Below are 20,889 nucleotides of genomic sequence, written 5' to 3'. Positions count from 1 at the left end.
GTCAGCGGACACGCGGGGCGCGCCGGGAGGGCGCGGGCGCGCCTCCGCTTCCGCCCGCCCGCAGCGCCCCCTGCCGGCGCGGAGGGGCACCCGCAGCCCCTGTGAGGGAGCCCGGGCGGGAGCGGGGAGCGCGGCCGTTCCAAACAGCGCTGCAGCGGCCTCGGGGCCGGAGCCGTCCGTGCCGAAGGAGTTCTGAGCCGCTCGCACGAGAACTGCGCTCCACATCTGGATTGCTGTGTCCAGTTCTGGGCTCCTCAGTACCAGAGAGACGTGCAGCTCCTGGGGTGGGTCCAGGAGAGGGCAGCGAAGGTGATTAAGGGACTCTTAAGAGGAAAGGCTGAGGGAGCTGGGCCGGTTCGGCCTTGAGAAGAGACGGCTGAGAGGAGCCCCCATCAATGTCTACAAGTACCTTAGGAGGGGATACCAAGAAGATGCATCCAGGCTCTCCTCGGTAGTGACAAGCAATGAGACAAGAGGCAACGGGCAGAAACTGATGCACGGAAGTTCCATCTGAACATGGGGAAGGATTTCCTAACTGTGCAGGTGACCGAGCACTGGAACAGATTGTCCAGAGAGGTTGTGGAGTCTCCCTCTCAGGAGATATTCCAGACCTGTCTGGATACAGCCCTGTGCTCTGGGACAACCCTGCTTGAGTAGGGAGGTTGGACCAGATGATCCACTGTGGCCTCTTCCAACCTTACCTGGTTGATTCTCTAATTCTGTGAAGTTTCAGCTAATGTGGCTGATTAAAACTTTTTAGGACTTTGTACTTAAGAGTTTTGGAGCAATCCTTGTTATAAATGAAATCTTTCTGTTTTCTTCCCAGTTATTAATTGAATCTGTCATAAAAATAATTTAATATGTAATACTGGAATTTTGTTTGTGTGTGTCTATGCCTAGTTAAAATCCTTACCTGTAGGCAGAGGAAGCTTTTGTTCCTGTCTCCACTTCTTTCCATGGAGCACTCAGCTGAAGATGAAGAGGAATTGTTTTTGATAGGTTTTACAATCAGCTCCTGTCATCTCATGCCTGGAAATCTTGTAGGTAGGAGGGAAATGTGAGAAGACACATATTGCACAGAAGAAAAAAAGGCTGTAAATAAAAACAACACTTAAGATTGTAAAGCAAACACCTCAGGAACCCCACTAAAAATTTGCCCTGCTGCACTCTGAGTCAGTGTATCTGTGTGCCTGGTAGTAAACAACTTGAGAAATGTCCTTTAATTGATGGATTATTACTATTTTTATAAACATATTTTGACAAAGCTGTGGGACAGCCCCTCTCCCTGTTCTCCCTGTCACCTCACAACAGAAAATACATATCCAACAGGTCAATAGCTTTCTGCTATTGGCAGCCTCAATTCTACCCACATCATGCTTCCTGTAGGCCTTCAGATGTGCCTTGCCTGTACAGATGGGTGGCCTCCAGGATGTAAGTTAAATTCAGGCTGTTTGAATACGGCCAGGAGTGTCTTTCCTCACCTAGAAAATCAGCCTACACATCCTTTTCATTGCTTCATGTGTGTTTTCTCTTTTGCAGGTATTCCTCTTGCTCCTCTCCAGACTGCTGCAGGTGTGGTTGTGTCCCCTAGCTCTCATACAGAACATCTGAAGAGATGCTATCTGCACACCCTTGTACTCAGGTCCCTCTGCTAACCACACTCTTTCCTGCCCTGGGCAAGGTAAAATTGGGCACATAGACATCCATGACCAACCATTCCCCTCACCTGTATTGATGAGAATGAACAGTCCCACACTGTACTTACACTTCACACCTACACCCCCATGAATGAAACTGGAGTTTTGTAGCTACATCTGTAGGTCTAAACAGGTTGGGGAAAAGGTTTAATGCTGGACCACTGATTCTTTGTAATGCCAAATTACCAGCAAACTTTTTGGCATATTTCTGGCCAAGACCAACCAGCATCTCCACAGCAATGCCTGGGCACCAGAGGGAACACCAGCACACACATAGGTTTGCTTCCAGTAAGAAGATTAGGGTTAGAATTGGGTCCTTCCTCCCATGCAGTCTTCCAACCCCATCCCAACAGGCTCTACAGCCTTAGAGCCCTCATTGTCCTCCTGCCAGGCCCCAAAGCACGTTAACACATCTTCCAGTTTCGTACCATGCAGACAACAGTTTCATGGGCCACAGAAGTTTTTGTGTTATATGAGAGATTTTGAAATAAAGGAGACACAAAAATGACAACCAAGTATTACAGCCATAGTGCAGTAATTAGAGTACAGAGCCTCAAGGAGACCCTCAGCACAACCACCACATAGGGTACATGTGGTCAGTTTAGACACTCGGTCTGAGGGCCAGAAGTCATTCCCTGGCCCTGTTCTCTTCTGTGGTATAGGCGAGGCCTGTATGGCTTACACACCTGTATGGCTGATGAGGAAGAGCCAGCACATTTTTACCCTGAGTGCATTCAAGTGAGGCAGGGCCTCCCATACCCCTGATAAGGCAGAAGAAATTACTCAGGTGAAAAGCAGCAGCTGCAAGATTGCACTGTCTGTCATAACCCAAAAATGAATGAGCAGTTGCTTCAGGAAGGGTTTCCACCTAGGCAGATGACATTTCTGAAATACTGAAGGAAGAGCAGACACAACAGAAGTCAGGAGAGAGAGAGCAGCAGGGGAAGAGTGGGTCATTTGTGCTCCCTCCCACAGAGCCAGCTTGGTCTCTGCAAGCAGCTGTGCCAGTTTCTGACCAACATCAATATGTCAATTCTGCTTTTCAAAAATCACAAGCCTACTTTGGGTCTGCCCCCCGCAGGCATGTAACTGTGGGCAATTCTGCATTAGTATTGACAGCTGGGGCACTCAGCAGCAACACAGGGAGCAGCCACAGCCCTGCCACCCACCCCCAGCGGCAGTGTCATATTGGACATCACTGCAATGGAAAGGTTAAAGGAAACCTTGTTGAAAAGAGATGAGAAAGGGCTGACTTTATGTTTAGACAGTGCCTGGGGCTGCAGTGGGACAGGTTTTGGGGAGGGAATGCAGAAAGAGTGTTTGAAATTGTGTGTCTGCTTCCTCTTGTTGGCAGAACAGTGTGAAGCCACTGGCTTGGTGGTGGAATTTGACCTTGTTTTGCCTTGTCTGGCTGGGAGACCCCCCCCAAGTTTGGAGCATCTGTACATGGAATATGATGAGGATGATGATATTTTCTTTGCAAAATGGATGAGCAGCTTCTGGGGCCACAACTTGATTGATGAGGAGAAAGAAGGCAGAGGCCACAAGAAACGTCAGCCACAGCTCTGTAGTGAAAGGAGAGCATCTCTACCGGTAAGAGCTGTGTTCAGCTTTCTCTGTGTGTGCACGTGGTGTATATATAAATATAAGCTCCATCCCCAGAGGCACGGCCCCAGGGATGTATGAGGAGTATGGGACACCTTGCCAAGTAAATTCAGTTCCTGCTGGCAGCTGCTAGTTGCTTTTTGAGCTTAACTGTCTGATAGGGTCAAGCCTCTGGAGTCTTGGAATACAGAAAACTGGCAAACTCCAAGAAAAGTGATGATAGGACCAGAAATGTAAGGATAAGTGTGTAATAGCTGCCTAACTATGTATTACGGTGTTGTTCTGGCTGCTCAGCACAACCTGGCAGACATCAAAACATTTTACACCTGCATACAAAAAGACTGCCTGTAACAAGTCTGTTCTCATGTGAAAAACTCTATAATTCCATATGTATTAAAAGGATTTGGACCTAATTATGCAACTATATTTTCTCCAGGAAGTTTTACCCTTTACCCCTTGGGACTTACCTGTTTTCAAGTAAGTGTAACTTCTATTTTAATCTAGAAGATGCAGTCCCTCCTTTTTTAAAACATTTGACTCTGAAAACAATGATACAACACAAACCAAAGCTTACTAAATGGTGAAGTAAGGTTTTACGGTAGAAGTACATTCTTTATTCTTAAAACAGTCAGGAAAGGGGCACGTTCATGTGCAGAAGGCAGCTCACAAGTGTCTAAGTGATTATCGAAATCAGGTTAAACTGAAAACTGGTCATAGGCTTCTCTTTATTCAAAGATTGTTACTTTCATTTCAGCTTTTAAAAAAACATTTAGGTGGTCCAAACCCGTCTCCTTTTTTTCCAACTACATCAGTTGTCTTAACAAAGATACTATGTTTCATTACAAACTATTTTTTACTTATACCCTTAGACCATTATGGCTGCAATGAAGCAAATGCTAATATATTGGGGAGGAGCAGCTAATCTTTTCCAAACTTTTTTTTTTGTGCCATTCTATGTTTCCACCTTGCAAGTTCTACTCCTCTGTAGCTGTCAGGTTCTAAGCTGTGGGTTTTTTCATTTCCAAAAACATTGGCTAAGAAAAACCAACGAGTCCAAAACCACTTCCTCCCTCTTTGAATTCATGGGCTGGAGGGATAACCTTCATTCGTAAGTTCTGGTCTGATCAGCCACATTTGTTATTTGCACTTATATTTCACCTCAGCTACAGATTGCAAGACAGGCTCTGAGCTAGAGCTTTGCTGAATACATAACATTTATTAATGGGAGGGGAAGGAGGTTAATTAATTTTACTGTATCTTACTTTTTTCACTTTAGATACATGCATATGTGATTTCTTTCGACCTCAAGAGAAACTGGAGTGTAAGAATGTACTTTAAATCTCTTTCCATTCAGCAAGGTGCTGAACATATCTTGTATATTTGTGTCTGTATTATCATGTCCTTATATTCAGTTTGTTCAAAAGCTATTTAAATAGTTAGCTAATAGCTATTCAAATATGTTGCTATATTTGCATTCCTGAATTCATACCTAGAATTTAGATTAAGTTACCTGACAGAAAGACTATGACTTTTTGATGTTACTGTTTAACAAGCTAAAGCTATTGTGTTTACTTAATTATATCTGACCTTTACATTAATGCTTCACACAAATTTGTCTTGCTCCACTGGTTTCATATAGAGGATGTAAATTTTAACTGCTTTATTTCTCAGTGCCAGATGTTGTCTGGAGGAATGAGACAGGAAGATTTGTCTGGGGATTTTATAATTTGGGGATATATTTTGAAATGAACTCTTGATCTGGAAGTTGAGTAGTTGGTAGTAAAGAGCAGTAGTATGTGTTGTCTAACCAAAGCCAGAAGTTAAACAAATGGGCTCTACTGATGCCTTGGAAATACCTCCAGAAAGCATCTCCTTGTTGAGAGCAGTAACTTGAGAGCTATTGCACCTGGATGTGTGGTTTTTGCACAGTTACTCCAAATCATAACTACTGTAAGATTAATTATTGCAAATTATAACTGTTGTAAGATTCAAAACACTGGCACTGTTATTTAAATATTGTCTTCGTTTTATCAGAACAGTGCTAATTATCAGGAGGAATAATAACTGAGATCAGAGTGCATCTCTTCTGAAAACTAATACCTCCACAGCAGGCCACAGTGTACCCTTCCTTCCGTCTCAACATTGAAAATTGAGATAACTCCATCAAGTCAGCAAGTTCTGACACAGCTGTTGGGAAAAGCTCCTTGTGCAGGTACAATGGTACTGCCAAAAGAGCACTGCCAGCTCATTTGGTCTCATATCCAAGGCTGGTATTCAGGACATCAGCAGCAGAGCAGTCCTGCCCATGGGAACTGCTTCAGCATCATGAGCCTTTTGGTGCTACAAAGCAAAGTGCTCTCAGGGTAGCACAAAAGGTGGTTCTGCTGGAAAATCACTTTCAGCTCCAAACTGCTGTGTTGGTCTTTGTAGTTTTTCCTGTCCTGTAGTGAGACATTCAAGCTACTGCTCCTACCTCAAAGACAAAAATAAACTCCTGTGATATCCTATCGTGGTACAACCCCCATCCTAAAAATGGATAAAGCTTTGAAGAATAACTCCCAAACTAACAACAGTTTTCTTTTTTTTCCCCCAATATCTTGGTATACCTCACAAACACTAGTGAGATGAGCTTTGCAAAATGCTTTTGCTATTGTCATTCACACTTCGCAGGGGGGAACACAAAATTATATTCATCCTTCACTGAATCACTTGCAAGTCAGGCTAAAACATGTAACTCCAATCTGTCAGGCTAAAACAACATGTAACCCACTGTCCTGGAAAGCTTGGAGCTGTGTATGTTGCTGTGGGCCAACACTGAATGTAAAAACTGCCTGGGGATAATCAAGTCAGCTGTTTCCATATCCTTTATTTAACTTGTTCCCCTGGCAAACTTTAGACAAATTAACTGTGATACTCTTTTTGAAGCCTCCAGCTATAACTTTCCTTGACACATTCTAGTTACCCTACATCATTTAGGTTCAGAACACATCTTACCTACCAGACATTTTGTTGTAAGGAAAAGATTGGAGACAAAGGAGAACTGATAAGAAGCTTACAACATGTAAGCTGCACATGTATCCACCTTCAAATAGACATTATTGCTCACAGGAGCAAATTGCTAAGAGTGGCTGAGAGTAGGAGCAGAACAAATGACTGCTGTTGAAGTTACTGACATTTAATTTAAACCGAACATCTACCACAATATTGTTACTATAGACCAATTGAAGGCCAGACAAAAACATTTTTAAGAAATATATGCTTGTCTGTAAGCTTCTCGGAAGGAAATGAAACCACGGGAGAGCATCTGAATGTCAGATGTTCCAAAATATCCCTAAAATACTTGGGTCATTGTGTAAACTCCAGCAAACAATGAACACTTCTGCTGACACACTGAAGATTAATGTTCTTACTGACAGCTGTGCAAGCTCTCAGATCAAGTTCAAAATATGTAAAAAATTAACTTGTCTACAATAGAAACTGAGAAAGAGATAAGGCAAATTATACTGACAACAATTTTTGTTGTGTGAAGTATTTTTGTTTGTGTACCTTTTGTGTGTTTCAGATGGGCAATTAGCAGAAGGGTAACTGTTTTGTAAATAGATACACTGAACATGAATGGCCTTTACCCAACAGAGAAAAAAGGAGTAATAATGGGAATAAGAAACAATCCCTGAGATCCCTTGGTGCTTCTGGCTTTCCCAGCGCTGGCAAAAAAAATCCCCATTTTGATAGTGGAGAATTTAATGTGTCATGCAAAGGTACTGTGAGAGAAAACACAGTCACAGTAATATGATTGCATAGACCTGTCTGTGTAGCTTTACCCTTAGCCTACTGAGGCAGATGGGCATTTCAGAGGAAAGCTTGTCCCGTTTCTGGACCATTGCTCTCATATCGATAGGCAAACTGCAGTCTTTTTATTAAGGGCTTAATTGTAATTCTACCTGTGAAAGGAAATTAAAAAGTAATGTCTTCGTAAAAGAAAACACTTACCGTCTTTGCAAAACAAGACTGATAGAATCCAGTCCCCCATTTCAGCTGTTGTCCTGTGTTTGGTTTGTTGTTTTTTTTTTTCCCAAACCCTCTAGGAACAAATACCAGTGATTTTTACCATGAGACAATTTTTATTTCCAGGAAAGAATATATGTTGATGCTATTAAAATGACAGGGAAGACATTTTGCTTGTTGAGCCTGGCATGGCACATATGCTCCTGTCCCTCGAGCACAATGCGATTGCTTTGATGCTTTCTAAAGTAACAATACAATATGACCTTGCAGAACTTACAGCTGTATTGACTGTTTTGAAACCAAAGTAAAAAAAATATGGCACAAATCATTAACACTACTCTCAGAGGCAGTCCATTATACTGGACATAGTAAGCTTATGCCTGGGGAAAAAAATGGAACCAGTACCATGTATATTGCAAACACTCTTCAAATATTAGGTACTTCTGTCAGGTGTGGGATTTATTATTTTCAGCACCTCTCATCAAGCCTGTCTAATGCGATGTAGCTGCAGCCATATGGATGCACAGCCTCTCTATTCAGAGAAAGGCTGCATTGGTCCCTGTCGTGACAATATACTTATAGTAGCATCCAGAGTGAATGAAGCTGTGTGCAGGACATATTTCAGGTCCCTTGCAGTCCAAGGTTTGTGGATTCATGTGAACACTATACCCAGTTGGTTTAGTTTCCCATTTGTTAAAATAACAAAACAACCAACACACACATCACAAATCCTGCACTGAGTGTAGGGTTTCTACTGGATTTTCTTAGAAAGCATTGCAGAACTGGCGGGATAAACCTTCCTTTGTTATAACCAATCACAGTTCCCTCAAAGCCAATAGAACTTCTCAGGGTTACTTAGTAGCTGAAGGCTTAGCACCAGGCTTAGACAAAACAGAGAGTCACAGAATCAATTAGGTTGGAAAAGACCCCGGACATCATCGACTCTAACCTTTGACCAATCCACCACCATGTCAACTAGACCATGGCACTGAGTAGCATATCCTGTCTTTCCTTAAACACCTCTAGGGACAGTGACTCCACCACCTCCCTGGGCAGTCCATTCCAATGTCTAGTCATCTGTTCTGTGAAGAAATTCCTCATAATGTCCAAAACATATATGCATTCAAAAATGTATGCCAGCAGCTGGGTACCTGGAGTGCTTTAATCTGACACCTACAGGAGTGTAATTTTCAATACCTCCCATCTCTCACACCTTTCACCATCTGCATCTTACCTGTGTTCAGCTACTCATCCTGAAAATCATCAACAGCTGGCAGGGCTTGGGGTATCCCCGGCTCTGTGTGGTGGTGTCCTTCTCATGCCTTTCTTCTACAGGTCTGTCCCTTTCGAAAACTGCCAATTCATGACTCCACAGGACACAGCAGTTCTGTATCAGTTTAATCTCCTTTGCAGACATTCAATTAAACACAGCTGATGCAGATCAATAGCTTTTATCTGCATGCCAGGCCTCAGAAAATTGAATCACATAGAAACTAAACAACTATCTACTCACTCCCCACTTCAGCCCTGCAAATATAATTGTAGAAGTCTGTTTCCTACTACTTCTTTGGTAGGGATGTGTCTCTCAGTATCCTGACAGTGCTTCTTCATTAGTTCAAGACAAATGTGCCCAAGAAACCAGCAGAAAATTCAAAGCTGGGCAATAAAGCATCTTGTCTGTATGTAGACCATGCTGAAATCTTGACAGAACTGGGTGAGAAATGGTTGCTGTCACACTCTAAACTCAAACAGCTGATAAGACCTGGAGCACTTGTGGGTCAAACCTCTTACCTGACTCATCTGGCCACAAAAGGCTGGGTAATGTTTTTTGAGAGTCCTGCCTAGAAACTGCATCCAGGTGCAAGGCCTGAATTTTTGAGGTTGTGAAGAGTCCCGGTTCCTTTTAGTATCAGTGAACACTAATAGGACCCACCACACTTTACACTTGAAATGTTCATTGTGTACCAATACTTATATCCTCAAACCCAGGAATAATAGGAAACTCTGCCGCTGCTACCTCTAGAAAGCAAGTTCTTGGCAGTGTGATTCTCCTACACTTAAAAAAGCAAGATACAGAATTCTGGGGAAGGTCCTTCACTTTGCACCACTGTTTGGGAGAGTGTCTGTGGCAGAAAAAAATCTGCCTTGTGTGTTCTGCTTCACTATTCAATAGTCAATGAAGACCTTTTGTTTTTCAGGCCAAGCTTTCCTCCCTCCACACAACACGACTTCATGCTTCTGCCAAAGGCTCATCTTCAGGCACCCTCAGGGGCTCCAAGGAATTTCAAGAAGACCAAGATGCCAAATGCCACTGCCACAGGAAGGCAAGCAGAACACCTTCAGCAGATAGCTCATGTCCAGAGACAAGATCAAACTCCATTCAGGAATTTGCAGAGTCCTTTGAAAAGCAATTGCATCTCAAAAGCAAACGCTCAGTTTCTTTGGTAGGTAATAAGATCACTACAGAAGAAAAGAAGCCCAACCAACCAAGTCAGCTTCATCCCTTGTGTAATTGCTGTGACTTTGCTGGGGGAAGTGCAGAAATTAACTCCAATTGGAATTTCTCATATTATGTGGTCTCAAATTACTACAAGTAGCACAAACCAGGTTAAAGTTCTATCATCAGCGTGAGGATTCTTGATATGGTGTTACTGTCTAGGCTTATTCAGGAATGTTTATCCTCAAAATGAGACACCACACTGGCTCATGTGGCAATGTTTTCAGAGGTTTTTACGGCTGTGGCCACAAAACATGACAATACAAACCCAGGTTTGCTTCACTTCTGCTGCAAGACCCAGCTCACTTTTTCACTGCTGCTGATCTGACTTAACCTATGTGGAGTTATCTGTAATACTGCCAGACACTGCAGTGTTTGAGAGGCTTCTCATTTCCCCCTCAGGACTCCATCCATCTGCTTTCTGCAGTGTCACCACACAGCTGCAGCAGCAGCTATTGCTGTAAGTAGCAGAACATATTTTCACGGGAAGGGCATGCAGGCATCAGGGGATTCTCTGCCCATTTCATACTTCTCCCCATCATTCTGTCTGGAGCCATGAGCATTTTGTCTGCTGTGCATTGATGAAATAAATAGCCAATAACATCTTTTTGTCTAGACTTTAATATATTTTTATTATGATACATAGTATCTGCTGTATCATGCAATGGAAGAAAGGGTAATCAATCCTAATTCACTTTTAAGTATCGGGAAAACCATATCAAGTTGTCACTCCATTCAAAAAGCTGTGCTTGAATAGCACCTGACATTAGCATCAAAGAACCACAGAAGGAAGAATCCTTTTTTTGTTCCAGGTTCTTGACACTGACAATTTGGATGGAAAAGTAATTTTCAACTCTATTTGCACAGCAAAAGAGGGGGAAAATTTTCTTTCAATAGGCAGCATAATTACATGATCAGTCCCATACTTATAGTCCTTGCATGACCAATCGTCTAAGAATATGCAGAATTATGATGATGTTACACCATGTTCAAAATTTCAAGTACATTCCCTAATCTTTTTCCTCTTCAGGAACTATTAAATTGCTTTCATTTGGAAATTTACATTGCCTCATGTGCCAGCATTCACCAGTGGTTTTCTGGTTTATCATTTATAATTTCTCAAAAATGCCTGTGGCTAGAAAGTCTGTGAGTGTGTAGTTGATGTATGATTAGGTATAGTGAGCACAATGTGTTAATTATGGCTTTAATTATTTTAATCACTCTTTCAAGCAGACCAAGTTGTTGCCATTCCCTCAGTCACAATTGTAGTTTGGGAGATGTGAAGGAGTTGTGAATCTCAAAGAACTGAGCAGTAGGTCAGAGATCGGAAAGGAAATGTGGGCTTAAACCTGTGTCTCCAAATGGAGCATTTTATTTGCATTCAGAGCTCTGTGGCTGCAATTCAAACCACCATGATCAGACAGGTGAACAGTGTGGGAAAGGTAATTAATCTCCTTCCCTGCATATTGCTTTTCTCATATAAATGTGTTCAGACCTTGTTTTCAGCGAAGTCTTTGTAGCAAGCACTGAGCAGCCTTCAGGGATGTAAAGATGGATCACATGAAAGGATAGAAACATGGAGTCTGGGCTGAAATCTCAGAGCCCCTCCTCTCTCTTTCTCCCTCCTGTCTGCTGTCCTCTTCAAGTCCACTGAGCCTGTGACCCTCCTATCATATACAGAGTAAAATCAAAGTATTTGAGTGTGTTGCTTTTTGCTGAGCTTTAGGGTGACTGGCTCAGGCCTTGAATTTGAGCCCATCATGGTAAACCTGATCTTGGTGAGGCAGGTTAATGGGATATTTTCTTACTTAGTGAAATAAAATAATGAGCTTTTTATAATTATTATTCTTGTAGGAGTCTTTTTTTAATTCCCTGCTTTTTTTTTTTCCTCTGCCTTTTAGCAACCTGAAGGTGCAAAAGAGAGACAAGAAAGAGAAAAATTGCATTTGAGAAAAAGCAAGCCTCATAAGAAAATGGAAGAGAAATCAGAGGCAAGGAGAGAGCAGGACGAAGTTGCAAGTTCAGAAGCACCTGCAAAACACAGCGAACAGTTTCCATCACAAGCAAGCATTCTGAAAGGTTATGTATCCACAGGCAGCTAGAATGCATTGAGATAATCAATCTTAACACTCCCCCTGAAGAACAGAGGGAACATTCCTGTTGTTTTGACTAGAAGAGGCCTATTAGCTAGAATAACCCTTAAGTTGTAAAATGAAAGTAAATTTCAACTGCATCACGGGCACCATGTTACTACCTTCCTTTCTTTACTTTTGTCATTAGATGTATGACCTTTGTCATAGGAGTGTATCAGTAGCAAGATCCAAGTTAGAGATTAACCACCATAAGAGGATTTCAGGCATATTTAGCATTGCAGCAGGATAGTGGTGGATGTGTTCCTTTAAGAGGAGGCCACTACCTATGTATTACAGAGCAATGCAAAGCCTTATGTTTCTTTTTTAATTGAAAATAGGCTTTTTGGTAGGTTTGGGAAGAAAAAAGTACACATAAACAGCCAACTGCTTCCTGGCCCTGACATTCACTTAGATTTGTCTTGAAAACAGGTATCTTTTTGCTCTGGCAGTCTTTCAGCTCCAAATTTATGTAAGTAAGAGAAGAGAAGCCCATATGCTCTTCTACACCTCCCTGATGTCTCACTTCTCTCTGCTTTTCCTATCACTGTGCAGTGTGACTCGTTTCACTGGCATCTCCCAGCCCTCTCCCAGGTCCTCAGTCCCATTTCCCCAGTCACAAAAGTAACTCTTTCTCCCAACTTTACCCTTCCTTCTTTTGTGGCCTTTCCTCTCTCCATTTACTACTTTACTGTCTTATAACTACCAACCTCTTTTGCTACATTTCTACTTTTGCTTCATCAATATCCAATCCTTGTTGAAAATTCTCCAGTAAAACCAGAGATGTTCTGTCTCTCATATTTCCATGCAATCTCTTCAAGGGGTTGATGAGGCATTGCAACCCTTTTTCCTTTCCCAGAATTTGGGCCAAACTGGCTGTCTGTGGTGAGCAGATCCTAGGAAAATGCTGATTCTCTGGCTGAGGATCTCCTGAACCCAGATGTAAATCTCATCTCCACATGCTCACAAACACATACACACTCCCACAATCCCCCTATGCTCCCCTTTCTTCAAAGTGCCAGTGTTCTCTGCAGATACAACCCTGCTCTCTTCAGGAATAATCTTCCCAGGCCTAGTATGGAGAAAGCCTGATTTGGATAATACAGGAAGAAAAGAGCAAAGAGGAATGAAGTCATGAGCAAAAGTCAAGGTCTGATGGATATTCTTCCTGTGATTTTTCTGTAATTAACAAAAATCTTACTAATTTGCCTTGGAGCCTTACTTTTGAATATTCAGCCCTTTAAAATCTTAGGGCATCCTTAAAACTTTGTAACACTTATATCCATTAAGGGATTGAGTTGTTTGTTTGTTTGTTTGTTTGTTTTGTTTTTTTTTTTTTTTTAGGGCTTAGGGGGCTATATAAGAAAGCAATTGATCCCTTACTTATGCTTGTAAATTGCTTCTTGCCTGGTAACATATATCATAAACTAATAAATCTAATAATGGAAAAATGTTGTTCCTATGCATTGTTCCTGTCCTTCCCAATCCAGATTGAATTTTTATGAAGTTCTTCTGTCAGCCAAAACTTAAATATAGATGACTTTTCCTTTGCAACCTTAATCTGAAGACTGCATTACAAAAGGTCTGGATAGAAATTAACATGGCCAGCAGTGTCTGGGCTCCTCAGATAAAACCTCTCACATCCTTTCAGGTAGCAGTCTGTCCTCACATCTTGGGAGAGCTGAATGCCATGGCTGCATCAGCTTTGCCTGGATTTCAGGCCATCAGCTGCCGCCTCCTGTTTTACAGGCAGGTTAACTCAACAGGCCCAGCAGAATTTGCTTGTGTTCATCAAACCAGCGTGCTGGTTGTACACCACTCCTGATGGAAAGAACACACCAAACAGAGCTAAAATAGGAGAGCCCTGTGTGGCTGCCTCTGACTTGCTGGTTACCATCTCCCTGAAGGCACAGAGAAACCTCACTGCCATCAGGGCAGCCAGGCAGCTCTGCCCCCAAACAGCTCCCCTGTGCTCCACTGAATCCCATCTCTCTGATGGGAGACTCTGTAAGTGTTTATGTGCTCTTGAACCAGCCCATCAGCCCCATGGTGTGACTCTGCAAACAGAAGCTTTCACATAATGCCCTCTATTTACTCAAAAGTGTTCCCTCTTGCTCTGTATCATGGCTGATTAGACCACAGCCCTTTCCAGCTCAGTCCCTTCCAGTCTGAGGCAATGGTATTACTTGGATGGACTGAATCTTGCATGATAGAATGAAATAATTCTCCACAGACATTAACAAGTATTCCATAACAAATTGGGCATTTGGGAGGGCAGGTAACCATCCAAAGAGGAATCTGATTGCAATGGCACACCTGATATTTCTGTCAGAAAGACTCCAGAGGGTTTCTGTTCTCACAGTAGGTCGCAGGTTCTGTGGCAGCTGACATAAAAAATAGTAAATAGTCACTGCCTTGATTCCATCCTGAATTCCCAGAGCAACGGGGCTGGCTGCAGGCAGCTTCTGCACAAACACCCATTCCTGGGCAAACATTGTTTGCTTTTTCTGCCCTTTCCAAGAGTGGGATGGCTGCAAGTTATATCAGAGTCCAAAGACTGGACATGAAGGAAGTCAGGCTTCAGTGGGAAGTGAAGACAAAGGGATGAAGAAATCCATATGTTCACTAGTAAGAAATATTGTAAACATGAAACAGAAAGGTGAATGAGCAGGAAAACTGGTGTGATCCAAGGGGCCCGTGAAGGAAATATTAAACTTGCTGTGTCTCACAAGACCATTGTCTGATAGAACACTCATCCCTGTGAATTCTTCCAGCACTTCAGGCTAGCTGGAAAGTGCTCCTGTGGGAAGAGAGGATGTAGGTACATACAAATCTTTCAAGAGCAAGAGAGACTTACATCCCAGTGTTTTCTGAGAGGGCTAAGAAGACATCAGTTGTGGTTACCTCATATGTCAGGTGGGCATTCCCAAAGCAAAATATTTATGCTTGCTTCTCAGGTATTGTTTAATTGCAGCATGGTTTGGAGGATGAATTAAATTTTGAGTGCTGGTTAACTTATTGGTGTATGAAATGCCATACCCCACACAGGTAAAATGATGTAACAGCTGTATTTATGTATCTGCTCTCAAGAACCCTTTCTGGGGAAAAAAATAGGAAACATTTAAATGCATGAATAAAATAAAAATGAAACAACCACAATGTATAACTGAAGAAGAATATAATACCTATTTAAAAAACCCTGAAATATTAAATACAAAAAATATTAAAATATTCATCAGCAGGTTTTTGTTCTTTAGCACAAAAATGGTATTTGGGTAAGCACAGCCCTGGCTCTGAATGCACTCAGTGTACATGTGAATAGTGTAAAACCACATAGAGAAATAATCAAGCTGGATAAGTGAAATTATTCACATAGCAATGAATCATAATCACGGGACTTTGAGCTTATTGCAGCTTTCTGCCAAAACTGTTGTAAGCAAATAGGTTTTGAAATACTTCCAGAGAGATATTACAGCCAAAATCTAGTCATTCAATGAGAGAATTGAACACCGAAATACAACAATCTTCATAAAGAATGCCCTGCCTGCAGTTGTTGTGCCAGGGCTTTAGGTAATTTTGTGAGAACAAATGTGAAAACAAACCCACTCATCATAGAAAACATTGCTCACAGCACGTTGATTTTCATTTTCACTGTTGTTTTAGATTGGCTTGATAGATGCTACTGCTCCTGTTAGGAGGATCCCTCTGAATCCCAGCTCAGTATCTACATTTCTTTGGAAGAAGATAATTTCTGTCAGCTATGGCTTGTCCCTGAGGTCAGATAGAAAAAATAGAAAGAAGTGATACAATAAGCATCAATATTCTGTCATATTAGATGCATTCTTGTCCTTCTTATATGTTTGTCAAAGTGCTTCAGTTCATAAAATTTCTAAACTGACAACATTTTTGGTGAATTGATTAGACCAACCAACTTGTGACAGTTGTACATGAATTTTCATCAAAAAGCCATCGAGGCCCCTACAGAGAATCCTTAGACTGGAAAATTAGTACTGTTCCTGATAATGAAGTATCAAAAAAGAATTATTTTTTTTTTGCTCTAAAGCTTGAGCAGAAGGATTCATGGACATGGTTGCCTGCAGTCATATTCTATGGTATGAGGTGAATGCTAAGGTTTGGTCCTTTGAAAAGCAGCCCTTGCTGGACCATTGTGCAATGGCTCTCATTTGATATACTTCTCTTCCTTTATACACAAAATATATCTTCAATTTTTCTCATAAGCTTTTTAAATATAGTGGGTCTACTCCCTGAGGACTCCTATACAGAGAAATGTGTCTGTCAGAAAGCAGCTACAGTGATTTCAGATTAGCACAGGTTTACGCCTGGCAGAGAGGAATGATTAGGGCATTTCTTTGCCCTAGTGGTCCCAGCAGCAATAAAAGATCCTCAGGGAGACCAAAGTAACTTTGGGCTGCTCTCACCTGTTCAGGACTGGCAACCACATTTTAGCCTGAGATTTGGGATATATATAATATATTTTCATTAATTCCTTCTCCATTGTGCCAAATTCTACACACCCACAGCTGCAGATGAGGCTACTTCATCTTCCATTCCTTTAATGCCTTTTGCAAGGAACGAAAGGACTCTCACATTAGAATAATCCACGTCTCAACTGCTCAATGGGCATCAACCATAATGTCCACCACTCACTCAGGGTACTCACTGCAATGTGGTTTCCTAATCCAAAGCAATTCTGAGTTGAGAATGCTTAAGACTGAATAAAATTTCTTTTCCATTAAAGCAAGAAGATTTGGATTCATGTGCAATCTCTCATGGTGTCTTGGGGACTGACAGGAGCACAGAACTTCACTGCATTTACAACTTTCATAAAGAGGGCTTATGGCAAACTCTCAGGGCCTTATTTTCTGTTACTTGCAATATAGAGTAGAGGATCTTGACTAAACTCTGAATGAGAGGTGATACATCTGTGTGTTGAAGCTGCAGTAATCCTGTATTACCAGATGCTACTTAGAAGGTGGGAGAACCCTCAGTATTATCTTTAATGGCTTTTAACGATGTTTTGCACTGATGGAAATACCAAAGGTGAATATGATGGGCCACACTGAAACTGCTGCAGCCAGAATGTGTCATTCTTTAAATAGCTGTATTAGTAGAAAAGTGGAACACAGTGCTCCAAAAGAGCTGCAAGCAGCTGGGTGTTTCAATTTCTGCAGTTCAGAGCTGGCACTGCAGAGAGGGAGCAATCACTTCTCCTAATTCCCAGCTAGTTGATATACAGTGTCCAGCTCTGGGGCCTCCAACACGAGAAAGACATGGACCTGTTGGAATGAGCCACTAAACTGATCATGGGCCTGGAGCACCACTTCTGTGATGACAAGCTGAAGAGTTTTTTGGGACTGTTCAGCCTGGAGAAGAGAAGGCTCCAGGGAGACCTCAGAGCCCCTGCCAGTACCTAAAGGAGACTTACGAGAAATCTGGATAGGAACTTTACATAAGTGCATGGAGGCTGTGGACTCCCCATCACTGGAAGTGTTCAAGGCCAGGCTGGATGAGGCCCTGAGTAACCAGGTCTATTGGATTGTTCCTTGCCCATGGCACAGTGCTTGGAACCAAACAATCTTTTAACCCAAACCATTCTGTGATTCTATGATAACAGAGATAGATTTTATGGTATAGTTGTTGCCTATATTGATTACCTCAGGAAAGGCACCAAGCACCAAGCCCTCCTCTCTTTGGAGGTTCTTTCTGTAGGTAGCATCTGAGACACATTGGTGGGGTGGAGTGGAGTGAGAGAAGCAGGCATAACTGCTGTGCTATAGTGGTACTTTAAAACACAGATCTTATCTCAATACTCTTTTTTCTGGTATCAAATAAGCAAAAATAGAAAGCACTAGATAACGCATTCTTCTAGAAAAAAAAGGTAAAGCTGTGTACAACCTGGATCCTGCTGAAGTTATTCTGATGATAAAAGGATTTAATCCAGCAACAGTAACCTGCCTTCCCTTAAGACCAATGATGCAGTAAATAATTTGGACCAGGGATCTTAATTTCTGAAGGGAATATATCAGCTCCACCTCTTAAAATTCCTGAGAAATAACAGGAATTCTTGCATTAAAATCCTGTTTGCAAGTGCTCTTTTCCACTTGCTTTTAACAGTGTATTCAGAAGTTGCTGCTAAAGAAACCAACCTGTCCCACATGTCATGTCCTGGTGCGTCTGTAAAGTCAGTGCCAAGTTCTTGTCCTCTGTGATGAAGACAGGGTCCTTTAGGATTACAGAGGGGAACTATTCAAGGCTTGATTCTAAATATAGAAGAAAAGAGAAATCAAAATTTTACTCAGTGCATTAGTGCATTATAAGGTTAGTGTAAGTGGTGTGAATTTTTAGAAAGTTCAGAGATGAACTTTGAAGATAAAACCTCCTAGCTCCTTCCCAGTGATTAGAGAAGAAGTAAAAATATTTTTTACAATTCCTTGGACAGTGTAAATCAAAATTGCACATTTGCTACAGAAGACATTGTTTGCAAGTTCTTTCACTTACAATCATTAATCAACTAGATAACCTTCATAGCCATTTTCCAGCAGGGGGACTCTGTCCATACCAAATGAGAACATGCACTACAGTGGAGTGCAAGCATGAGTTTAAGACTAAAATAGTTACAGTGCCACCAGGAGACAATCATCATCAACAGCACAGGTACAAGTGATCAAATTTCACCCTATGTTGTTCATATACTACTTGGGTTTTTTATATATAAAGGAAATCAATATGCACTGAAACCCATGGCAGAGCTTAGTCTGGTATTAGGGACTGCAGTATTCACCCTGTGGTCAGCAGAAAACCCTGATCCAGCTCTCTCCTAGTCCTTACAATAGGAAAAATAAAACATTTCTTGCCCCAGGTTTATTCTGACAGAAGTTTCTGAGTGAGAAACTTCTTCATTTTTATTCTTATAAGCAGCACAAGTACTTTTCACAGGCAACATAGCAGAAAATAAGCCATATTTTAAAATATATTTCAAAACATCTCTGTTCATCAAATGCAACCTCTCATCTACAACCACTAAGGGACACATGGGTGGCATGTCCACCCCAATTTTGGCTGGTCTGGTTCAGAGTCTGGGATGTGGGGAGGTTTGTGCTGCTTTGCTGGGCTGAGAACTCCCATGGCAAAGGGCAGGGACATCCTCCTGTTGGGTGGCTTTGCTGTGAGGGTACAGCTGGCAGCAGGACAGAAATAAGCATCTGGGGAGCAGCAGGAGTCTTAAACCACTCAGCTTCCTTGCACAGGTAAGGTGAGTTACAGTCCTTGGCCTCTCACTGTTATTGCAGAAGCAGTCTGGACCCATAAAGCCATATTAAACCTCATTCTCCAAGCACATGCAAATCTAATTGAAGGGGGATTATTCATGGCTGTGAAGCATAAATGGACACATTGGCAGGATCAGTTCATATGTCCTGTCAAGTAAATGTGTGCCTTTGCTCAGAAACAAAAAGCAGGTAAAACAACTGCTTTTCATAAAAGAAACAAAGTCACAGGAAAGTCAAAACAAAGCTGATAGCAATTGAAAAATGATGCTTTGGCTGGGAACTTCAGCAGGAGACACAGAATCAGAATTGAGCTTCTTTCCCTTTTACACTTATCACTGGCTTACTAAATTAGTTGGTCATTTCTTTTTTATTGTGCCTGTTCACTAAGGTACAAAATAGCATTTTATGTATATTTATATAACATATGAACTATACATATATACATGCATATATACCCACACACACACCCACAGACATGTGCTGACGATTAAACATTTGTATATCTGCATCTCCCAGGAGAACTGTGCTGTACTGTGGGTTTCTCTCGTCCTGCCTGGCTACAAACTATTACTTTTCAAGCTGCCTCTGGGTTTCTCTGCTTTCTCTCAACTTTCTTGCTCAGAAACAGCCTTTTCCCTGTCAATCCCCTACAACAGCCTTTTCCTACGGAGATGCTTAGCTGATTGCCTGTGACCCCATTTGCATCCAAATTTATCTTGCAAGCTCAAACACATGTTCAAGCATGCCTGTGCTGATATTGTGTCTATGTAAATATACTCTAACCCATGGTCAGATGGACATTCCCATGCTGTGGGAAATCTTGTGAAAAGGCAGGAACAACTGGGAGTCTGCACCATGGAAGTGGCAGTGCCTGTTGGACTTCTGGATTAAAGCAAAGAGGAGGAGGATCCTGGTGAATTAATGCTGAAGCACCTCTGCAGTGGTGACTTTGTGCCTGGCTTTGGACCAGAGTTGGTGACGCCAGAGGTGAGGAGCTCAGGCTGAACTTTTTCCTGTGGTGGTCTGATTGTGACTCCACTGATCCCTGGGGAGGAGTGTGGTGGAGAGAGCCCAGAGCTGCTTTTGAGAGCAAGCTGGTTTGTATGAGGTGTTTTGGGCTCACAGGGGCTCTGTAAATTCAGATATTTTGGGAGGTCAAAGTTTCCCTAAGTGACAGCCAGCCAGGAGACCAAAGGATCCATTTCCCAGTGAGAGAGGACACATGGGCATGTCTGTAAGGAACTGGTTGGGAGGCCAGCGACTGAGGGGAAAGTATTTGTCTCCTGGGAATATTGCACCTGGTCACAGAGACTTTTGTGACTTGGATAGATTCCCTCCTTATTATGGCTCTTTCTTTTCCCTGTAAGTGATAAATGTGTGTGTTGGAGGAGCTTTTGTGCATGAGAGATTTTATAGTCCTGGTGTCCTGTAGGATGAAGACTGGTACAACCACACGTGGCAAGCAGGAGGACATTTTCCTGCTGTGTAGCAGAAGAGTCAAGGGAGAAGGGTCACAGGAGGCAATGCCTATGCAGTGACACTGGATTTCCAACCTCCTCATCACTCCACACTCACCTTCCACAGCTGTGCTTCTGCTCTCACTTTTCCTCTTCTGCTGAAAAAGCATTTTTCCCTCTTTCTCCCTAGGCTGGGCTACAGCTGGTGTT

At 42.2% G+C, this 20,889-nt stretch overlaps 1 protein-coding gene across 1 annotated transcript; it reads left to right on the top strand.

Moving 5' to 3' along the window:
• Nucleotides 1–2,398: 2,398 nt before the first annotated feature.
• On the top strand, nt 2,399–12,576 carry LNP1 (leukemia NUP98 fusion partner 1). Its single transcript, XM_068180979.1, has 3 exons — nt 2,399–3,290; nt 9,506–9,751; nt 11,706–12,576. The coding sequence occupies exons 1-3, from the start codon at nt 2,901–2,903 to the stop codon at nt 11,904–11,906; spliced, it is 837 nt and encodes a 278-aa protein (XP_068037080.1). The 5' UTR covers nt 2,399–2,900; the 3' UTR covers nt 11,907–12,576.
• The last annotated feature ends 8,313 nt before the right edge of the window (nt 12,577–20,889 follow it).

Source organism: Anomalospiza imberbis, chromosome 2, assembly GCF_031753505.1.
Source record: "Anomalospiza imberbis isolate Cuckoo-Finch-1a 21T00152 chromosome 2, ASM3175350v1, whole genome shotgun sequence".
Classification (NCBI taxonomy): domain Eukaryota; kingdom Metazoa; phylum Chordata; class Aves; order Passeriformes; family Viduidae; genus Anomalospiza; species Anomalospiza imberbis.
Note: the sequence above shows the minus strand (reverse complement) of the source record. Positions and strands in the feature narration are given on the sequence as shown.